The sequence below is a fragment of the Micromesistius poutassou genome (genome assembly GCF_964030765.1).
Source record: "Micromesistius poutassou genome assembly, chromosome: 3".
Lineage (NCBI taxonomy): Eukaryota > Metazoa > Chordata > Actinopteri > Gadiformes > Gadidae > Micromesistius > Micromesistius poutassou.
This window is the reverse complement of record NC_140273.1, coordinates 1,815,988-1,825,651: the sequence shown is the minus strand read 5'-3', so window position 1 is coordinate 1,825,651 and position 9,664 is coordinate 1,815,988. Positions and strand designations below refer to the sequence as shown.

General features: G+C 51.7%; 1 protein-coding gene across 1 annotated transcript in view; it reads right to left on the bottom strand.

The window, feature by feature from the left end:
• The window catches only part of best2 (bestrophin 2), a gene marked incomplete at both ends in the record, with an annotated part of 19,055 nt that overhangs the window by 6,132 nt on the left and 3,259 nt on the right, over positions 1–9,664 (bottom strand). The window contains 5 exons of the mRNA XM_084465347.1: positions 6,329–6,560; positions 6,933–7,295; positions 8,004–8,158; positions 8,811–8,891; positions 9,432–9,584. Coding sequence (XP_084321473.1) covers positions 6,329–6,560; positions 6,933–7,295; positions 8,004–8,158; positions 8,811–8,891; positions 9,432–9,584 — 984 coding nt within the window. The remainder of the gene's footprint in view (positions 1–6,328; positions 6,561–6,932; positions 7,296–8,003; positions 8,159–8,810; positions 8,892–9,431; positions 9,585–9,664) is intronic.

The following is a 9,664-nucleotide window of genomic DNA, read 5'->3' as shown; positions in this document are numbered from 1 at the left end:
GCAGCCACTCCGCAGATAAATCGATCGACACGTGATCATCATGTTTTTATCCTCGGCGTACGTATTGCGCAAGAGTAAATGAAAGAACAAGGGCGTGGAAGAACAAGTGACGCATTACAACTATTTCAGTTGACGTCTTTCCATTCCGCGCTGCGTCGCGCTGCGTGGACAAAATTACGGAGCATCGCGCGCTCAGCCTCTCGCACCGCATCCGCGCGCCCGCGCTCCGAGACGTGTGCTGAACCGCCCGTCGCGTTGAGAAATAAAGCTGTCAACACGTCCCCGCGCTGAGGTTAATAGGGACGGATGGGTGGTGGACGATTCACCGCTGTGCTTTTGACAGCCAGGTTCAGACGCTTGTCGCCCCCCCCACCCCCTCCCCCACCCCCCCGCCCCCACTGGGTCTCTCTGGGCCCTCGGACCCAGGGCCCCAAACGGGAGGTCAGCGACGTCCCCTGAAACACGAGGCCCCGGGAGGGGGGGGGGGGGGGGTGGAGGGGGGGGAGGAGGGGGAGAAGGAGGGAGGAGGAGGGGAGGAGGAGAGAGAGAGAGAGAGAGAGAGAGAGAGAGGGGGGGGGAGAGGGGGGTGACAGAGGGGATGGTACAGCAGTAGTTGATGATGTGTTTCTGAGGGGGGGGGAGAGGAGGGGGGGGGGGGGAGGGGGAGGATGAGGAGGCAGAGGATGGGGCAAAGATGGGGAGTGGGAGACAGAGGACAGACGTTCCTGTCAGCACCCATCAGGCACCCAGGGGTGACACGGGGAGGAGGCGGGCGGGGAGGGTGGGGGGGGGGGGGGGAGCAGTGGCTGGGGGGGTCAGGGGGTGTTTATCATGAGCAGCCCCCCACAGTAGCAGCCCCCCCCCCTCCCCCCCCCCCCCCCCCCCCGCCCCCATCCCCTCCCCTACAGCTGGCAGAACCACACAGCTGGAGCCGCCGTCGTTAAGAAGGAGAAGAGTCCGCTCTCCAATAGAGAGGCTCTCCAAAGAGTCCGCTCTGAGCAGAGTCGGCACACTAACCAACCCCCACGCACACTACAAACACAGATGATTTGAATGCGTATTTATGTCATTTGCACAGCATTGTTGCACTAGAATCAACCGTGTCTAATTGACTTTCTCTTTTATTGTCGCTGCTAAGTGGCTGTTGAGGAACCAAGCCTGACAATTGTACTCTTGTGTATTTGTACAATAAGAGGTAATAAAAGTGATTCTGATCTGATTCTTATTCTCAGAAGAGCCGCTCTCAGAAGAGTCCTCAGCACCATCGTTACCAACGTGAACTTTTTTTTTTTTCTTTGTTTTCAATGATGTCATTTTACTTTTACAAAGGGTCAAAGTTTCTCTAGTACAGGACTGTAGACGCACACACACGCACACACACACACACACACACACACATGCACACACACACACACACACACCACACAAACACATGCACACACACACCACACAAACACATGCACACACACACTCACACGCACACACCACACAAAACACACGCACACACCACACAAACACACATACACACACGCACACACTCACACGCACATACGCACACACACTACACAAACACACATACACACACACACACACACACACACAACACACCACACACTCACACGCACACACCCCACAACCACACAAACACACAAACACACAAATCCCTGTGTCAGCTTGGGTTCCAGTGAGACTCCTACCTCCTATTGTCCTGATCCCGGGCTCAGGCCCGGGCTGGGGCGTGGCTCTCTCTCTCCCTGGAGGATAATCACCTCTCTGGACGGGCGGGGGGTAATGATGTGCGCTGCGGCGGCAGGACGGTTACCATACCTGCTCTCAGAGGCCCGCGCACAACATGTTGTCCTCAGACGTAGACGACAGCATGGGGCCGCAGAGGAAGAGGAAGAGAGACACCCCAGTGAGCCTGATCAGCTGTCTGTCTGTCTGTCTGTCTGTCTCTCTCTCTCTCTCTCGCTCTCTTTCTCTCTCACCAGTGGCCACTCAAAGACACACTTTACAACACTGCCTCACATTCACCCATTCATGCACCCATTCACACACCGACGGCGGAGTCAACCACGCAGGGCGACAGCCAGCTCGTCAGGAGCAGTCAGGGTGAGGGCGTCTCGCTCAGGGACACCTCGACACTCAGCTTAGGAGGAGCCGGGGATCGAACCGGCAACCTTCAGGTTACAAAGCGAACCCACTCTACCTTCTGAGCCCCACATGTGAAACAACTTAAAACAGGGTTGCTGAGAGAGACTCTTTTAGCAGTTAGAGAAAGTGTCATAGTGAACGTGCTGAGCCGTAGCTCTATGTCAGCAATAGCTGTCCTTCTCTGTGTGTAGCGCAGTAAAACATGTGCAGGCTATACCTCTACAAACGCTATACTTTTATGTGAACAAAAATTTTGTTACGAACAAATAAGTAATGATTGAAATATAAATCGTTGTATGTATCTGTGTGTCTGTGTCTGTCTGTCTGCCCGTCTGTCTAGTTGTCTGTGTCAGTCGTCCGGCTGTCGTCCTTCTTGTTATCTGTCTGTTCTGTTCTTTAATCTTCACAGGTAGTACAAAGTTACACTGTATTATCTTATGCAGTATATATTATGTCTGACATCCTTGTGTACACACACACACACACACACACACACACACACACACACACACACACACACACACACACACACACACACACACACACACACGCGCGCGCGCGCGCAAAACCCACACACGTTTCCGTCTCCTTTGGTGTGGCGTTTGGACAGCAGCACGCGCGCCGCAGCCGAACAGTTAACAATAAGTTGATCCGTATCGTCTCCTCGCAACGGAGACGGACCGAGTGGTTTATCGGCGTCTGGAGACGGGCCAAGGCCGTTAGTGTTGTGCGAGTGAGTGTGAGATGAGCGATAGCACGCAGGGCGAATCAGCCAAGCGGGACAGGAAAGACCGGTCTGGTTTACAGGAAGTACTTCCTCTCAGGGTGTGTGTTAAGAAAGGAGTGCCAACTAAACGAGAAACACACCCACACACACACGCACGCACGCACGCACACACACACACACACACACACACACACACACACACACACACACACACACACACACACACACACACACACACACACACACACACACAAACATACGCACGCACACTTTGATACTCTCATACGCACACGAACACACGATCACACACGTCACATCACAATATTTCAGATTGTTGTTCTGAAATATTCACTGAAATATGCCGGCATGTTTTTTTATGTAATTAGGTGAAAGCTCTCAATACACATTGCTTACACTTCTATTGTTGTTGTTGTTGTTGTTGTTGTTGTTTTACAACTAATTGTGTTTAGTTTAATTGTTTAGTTCGAGGTTCATGCAGCTAAAGATATTCATTGCCTGATCTGCGCGGGTTTGTCCAGGTATAGGTGGAGCTGGTCTGACTTTGCCCTCTAGTGCCTGTAATGACACACAGCTCGTTTGTTATCTGTTGACTGCGTGTGGTCGTTGAGCTCAGTCAGAAACCGGGGAAACGGATTCGCGCTCTCACTTGTAGAATGACACGATTCTATTTATTCAAATTCTTTCAGATACTTCGAATACATTCCCAAAGGCCAACTGCACAGTCAGTCACAATGTGTTCCGCTTCTCATAAGCAGATGAGCTGGAGCAGGGTTGTGTTATGGCATGAGTGTCCCGTACTGAAAGTACCCGTTGGGCGGTGGTGAGCCCAGGTAATAACGGATTTAATGATGCAGGTAATGATGGAGGTAATCATTGTTTTCGGTCTTTTGAGGCTGAGCTGACTCACGGCTTTAGATTCGCTGCTGCTGTTGCCGCTGCAGCCTGTCACACATCCCAGAAGAACCGTTCGTCTCATATTGTGTTATTTCCCTTCGTACAAATGGCTGTTCTTCCCAGTTCAGAAACAACAGGTGGGAGATTGCATAACAGATAATCATGTGTGGATCGCCAGCGGGATCAGTGGCGCTCCGAGGCCTGGTTGGACGCGGACCAAGAGAGGGAAACACTTTGTTTATCGGCCGCTTCCAAGAAACCCACGTTTGTGGCTTTCTTTTTGATTCCACTTTTTTGTTTTTTGTTTCTCAATCAGTTTCGATCGCAAATGAGAGGATGGAAAATCTTTATTTTACACAGCGATGCACACACGCACACATGTACGCGCGTGAGCTAACACACGCGCGCGCGCACACACACACACACACACACACACACACACACACACACACACACACACACACACACACACACACACACACACACACACACTTTTTAAAGACAAGGCAGTTTTGTACGCACAACGGTATTCATCAACACCGATTCTGGGAACCATAAACACCAGCAAACAGCTGGTATTTTCTGCCTTTTCTGCCAAGGTTTCCATGTAAATGAGTTCCATGTAAAGGTCATGTTGATGTTTTCAATTATCTATCTATTATGACACATATCACCATGTCACAGGGTTAACTGGCAATGAGGGGAAAAACAATATTTCCCAGTCAGGGTTAGGGTTAGGGTTACTATAAACTGAAACCAAGATTGGTGGTAAATATTCGACCAAGTCACATGTTTATCAACATGCAACACACACCAGCACCAAACCATCATGACTTTACTGGGACCAGTGAGTCATCAGGGGCCTGCCGTCCAAATCATACATCAACTGGGATGGATTCACGTGTTTTGGTACGGCTCTAACGCACTCATTGTATGTTGTACGTCCTGGCACTTAAAAACATTACCTAGCCTCGTGTAGCGTCTTATCCTAGCTATCTTTGTTGTTTACGGGGAACGGGTTAACCTAGCGATTGTTAGTGCTGACCACTTTGTGTGGTCAGCACTGTGTGTGTGCGTGTGCGTGTGCGCGCGCGCGTGTGGGTGTGTGTGTGCGTGTGCGTGCGGGCGTGTGTGTGTGTGTGTGTGTGTGTGTGTGTGTGTGTGTGTGTGTGTGTGTGTGTGTGTGTGTGTGTGTGTGTGTGTGTCTTTCCAGGCAAGTCAACATTCACAGGAGTTGTGCTGCACATGCTAACAGGGCCGTATTATTATGGGATGATGGTTATTATAGGAGGGCTGTCATGGTATCGTAATAGGGAGGTTGGACTGACACTTGGGTGTGGGAAAAGCTGCATTCTTCTCTCATTCCAATACTCCTTGTGGCCTGAGATCCCACACAGACCACGCCTGGGAGTTATTCTGCTCCACAACAATAGTCTAAGGTGTGTGTGTGTGTGTGTGTGTGTGTGTGTGTGTGTGTGTGTGTGTGTGTGTGTGTGTGTGTGTGTGTGTGTGTGTGTGTCATGTCTGTCTGTGTGTCTGTCTGCTTCTGTGTGTGTGTGTGTGTGTGTGTGTGTGTGTGTGTGTGTGTGTGTGTGTGTGTCGGCACACACACTCACACATACCCGCAGGCTTTATAGTCCGACGAACCAGAAGGAGAGGTCGATTACAGTAGGACATTCTGCGCTGCGTATGTCTCACTAGTCGGTCCATCGCTGTTTCAGTTCAGCTTGCCGTTAGGGACCTCTGCTGGTGGAAGCGGGTACAACTATAAGAATTAGAAATATTATTTTGAATTGCATTTGGAAATTTCCATTGTTGGTAACACTTTATAATACATTTTTTTTGTAAGACATTTGAAACAACTATGTTAATGATGAACACAAACACATTTATAAACCAGATCGAATAATCATATACACAATCTGGATTTGACAAATGTATTGATATATGTAATGATATATGTGATAATGAATTATGTGTGATTAGTAGACCTATACAAGAAATGCAATTTGTGAAATGCATTTGTATCATCAAATTGGACAAACCAAAACCTACTTCTATTAAACACAAAGTGTGTGTGGTGTAACACCTGTTTATTATTAAACCCCATTTAATTAAATTTGATTAATTAAATAACGAAAATAATGAAAATGAAAAAGCTACAAATAACACCACAGCTTTATTAATATTGCATATCAAACAAAGAAGACGTGCTTTAAAAAGTACTTTAGTCTTTGGCACCCATTTTGATTACTACTACAATATGCAGATTAACCATGTCTTATAAAAGTTTAACATTATATATAAAACCAGGGTCCCTGCGTACACATCAGACCCCCTGGTCTCCTCCTCCTCCTCCGTCAGTCAGACCCCCCATGATGCAACTCCTCCTTCAGGGGCCGGTGACCTGCGACCCCCTGTTCACCTCCGACCCCCTGTTCACCTCCGACCCCCTGCTCACCTCCGACCCCCTGCCCACCTCCGACCCCCTGCTCACCTCCGACCCCCAGTCAGGGGCCGGTGACCTCCGACCCCATGCTCAGACTCCGGTGTCGCTGCGGGACGCTGAAGGCCGGCGCGGGGAGGAAGGACATCCTGTTGGGCCGGGGGGGGGGGCGGCGCCGGCGCCCGGCTCTGGTTGATGACGGGCTGCGAGCGGAACAGCTCCTGGGTGGAGCGGACCAGGGGGCCCCGCGGCCCGGCCAGGGGCCCGGTCAGGGGCCCGGGGGGGTGGACGGCAGAGGCCCGCCGGCCGGAGCTCCCTCTGGACGGCGGTCGGGGGAGAGGACGAGGCGACCGCCGCGGTTCATCCGTCATCACCCCGACAGGACTCCCCCCTCTCCCCCCTGCTCCTCCTCCTCCTCCCGTACCCCCACCACCACCTCCTACAGGACTCCCCCCTCTCCCCCCTGCTCCTCCTCCTCCTCCCGTACCCCCACCACCACCTCCTACAGGACTCTCCCCTCTCCCCCCTGCTCCTCCTCCTCCTCCCGTACCCCCATCACCCCCAGGACCACCACCACCACCCCCACCACCACCACCACCACCACCACCACCACCACCGCCGCCGCCGCCGTCGTCATTGTAGTTGTCCCCGGATTCTCCGTCACTCCCCTCCTCCCTCCTCTTCTCCCACTCCTCCCGGACCCCGCCCCGCCTCTCCGGCGTGAAGCACACGTCCAGCAGCGGGGTCCGGGCGCTGGTCTCCGCCCGGCTCTGGGAGTCCTGGCCCAGCCCCGAGGGCAGCGAGCCCCCCCTGCTGGGCTTCCCCAGGTCGTCCTCGTCGTCGCTGGACGGGGGGTCCGCCCCGCGGAGGTGGCGGAGCTGCTGCAGCTGGGCGGAGGTCCGGCGGAACGCCCCCTCCATCAGCCGGCCGGGGGCGGGCCCCGCCGTCAGCAGCCGGTTGAACAGCGCCATGTTGGGGTGCCGGCCGCCCGGCTCCTCCAGGTTCTCGGCGATGTCCTCCAGCGGCTGGAAGTGCATCTCCTCCTTGGGGATCCTGAGGGCAGAGGGAACCGGTCGGAACCGGAGAGACCCGGCGATGGTCCAGGTCAGGAAAGTATACTTTTTTTTTTACCACCCTTAGCAAATTTCGATTCTGAAAGAAGCTAGACAGTCTAAAATGGACAAGATCTTAAAACAAGGAGAAGGAGAACCCGCGAAAAAGGAATAATAATAATAATAATAATAATAATTAATTGAATTTATATAGCGCTTTTCTAGACACTCAAGACACCCAAATCGCTTTTACAGTGAAGGGGGGACCTCACTAACCACCACCAATGTGTAGCACCCACTTGGGTGATGCACGGCAGCCAATCAGCGGCAGAACGCTCACCACACACCAGCTTGAGGTGGAGAGTGAGGGGAATTAATGAATGAGCCAATTATATATATAGGGGGATGATTAGGGGGCCAGATTGAATGAGCCGGGGGGATCCCCTACTCTTTGCGATAAGTGCCCTGGGATCTATTATGACCTCAGTGAGTCAGGACCTCGGTTTTACGTCTCCTCCGAAGGACGGGAAGCGCACCCAGAACCCAACTGGACGACGTTTTGCTGTTTGCTTTATATTTTCTTTATTGTTTTATTTCCTGAGTACCCTCTGCAGTACTCCAAAGTACCCCCAGGGGGTACGCGTACCCCCATTTGAGAACCACTGCCCCCCCCGGGACTAGAGGGTTCCTGGCGGTCGGTGGGACTCACGCCATGTCGAAGGTGGAGCCCTGGAAGGACGGCTTGCGGAGGACAAAGAGCGTGGCAGCGGTGTAGGGCGGCCGGGGGTTGGAGTCGTCCCAGTAGCGGTCCCGCTCCATCAGGGGGACGTCTCCGTACATCTCGTCCACCGCCATCATGGACACCTGCAGAGAACAACGCAGACAGACGCAGGACAGGACAGGACTGGTCAACCGGGACTACTTACATTTACATTCAGGGCGTTTAGCAGACGCTTTTATCCAAAGCGACTTACGATAAGTCCATTTGTCAGAAGAAAGAGAAACAACAATATATCGCTGTCGGTACAGTGAGGATGTTCATAGAACCAAGTGCCAAGCACTAACCATCACTAAGTTAACCCGTTCCCCGTATACACTAACCATCACTAAGTTAACCCGTTCCCCGTATACACTAACAATCACTAGGTTAACCCGTTCCCCGTATACACTAACAATCACTAGGTTAACCCGTTCCCCGTATACACTAACCATCACTAGGTTAACCCGTTCCCCGTATACACTAACAATCACTAGGTTAACCCGTTCCCTGTATACACTAACCATCACTAGGTTAACCCATTCCCCGTATACACTAACCGTCACTAGGTTAACCCGTTCCCCGTATACACTAACCATCACTAGGTTAACCCGTTCCCCGTATACAACAGAGATAGCTAGGATACTTGAGTAACGTCCTCTACCTCCTGAGCCACACTCCCCCTTGACTTCCCCCCGCGGTTGTGTGAACACCAGGCGGTGTTTGTAAAGTACGGAGGTGCGCTGTGTGGACGAGGACCTGAAAGTTGCGGTCGATCAGCCAGTTGGTCTCGAAGTCGTCGTCGTCTTCTCCGAACGGGTTGATCAGCTGCTCTGCCACCTGCACAACGGACACATTGGTTACAGTGAATAGGAGTGAATACACACATGTTTGAGAAGAAGTGAAAGGGTTGGTAAAAAACCTCCATTTTGGCAGGGGAGCTTCCTGCCGAATAATGAAAGAATTCAAAAAGTCAACTTTTTTTTTGATAAAACATTGTGTGTAGACTGAGGGGCGTTGTGTCAAAGCACACATCACACTTCCTTGAGCAGCCAATAGAAAACCACCACTCATGAAAACGTTTTCATCCTGAAAAGGCAGACCCCACGTCTTACATATATTCCCTCGTTTTCTTGGAACTTTATACGTCTACGTACAAAACAACACAGAAATGCTCACCAACCCCGACAGAACGTCTTCAACTGAAAAAAAATAGATTTTATAGTTGACTTACTCTTTAATTAGCATGGCATCCATTTTGTAGCTTTCTGCCACCTAGCATGCTAGCATGAGCCCTGAGATAAGTCTTCCCTCCCTCCCCTACCAACGACCTAACTGATCGATCAGCCCGTAGAATGTATTGACAACCGAGTCATGAACCTTCAGCCAGCCTGCGTAGAAGAAGAACTGCAGCAGGGTGAAGATGGGGACGTAGAGGTCAAGGTCGTGACCTTGGTAGCCCTGGGTGGGGTCCAGGAACTGTCGACCAATCAGACACACCAGGAAGAAGCTGTACACCGCCAGAGTGACCACCTGGACCCCGGAGGAGAGGAGAACATAGGGAGAGAAGGACACATAAGGGTTAAGTTAGGGTTAAGAAGCTAATAGCACCA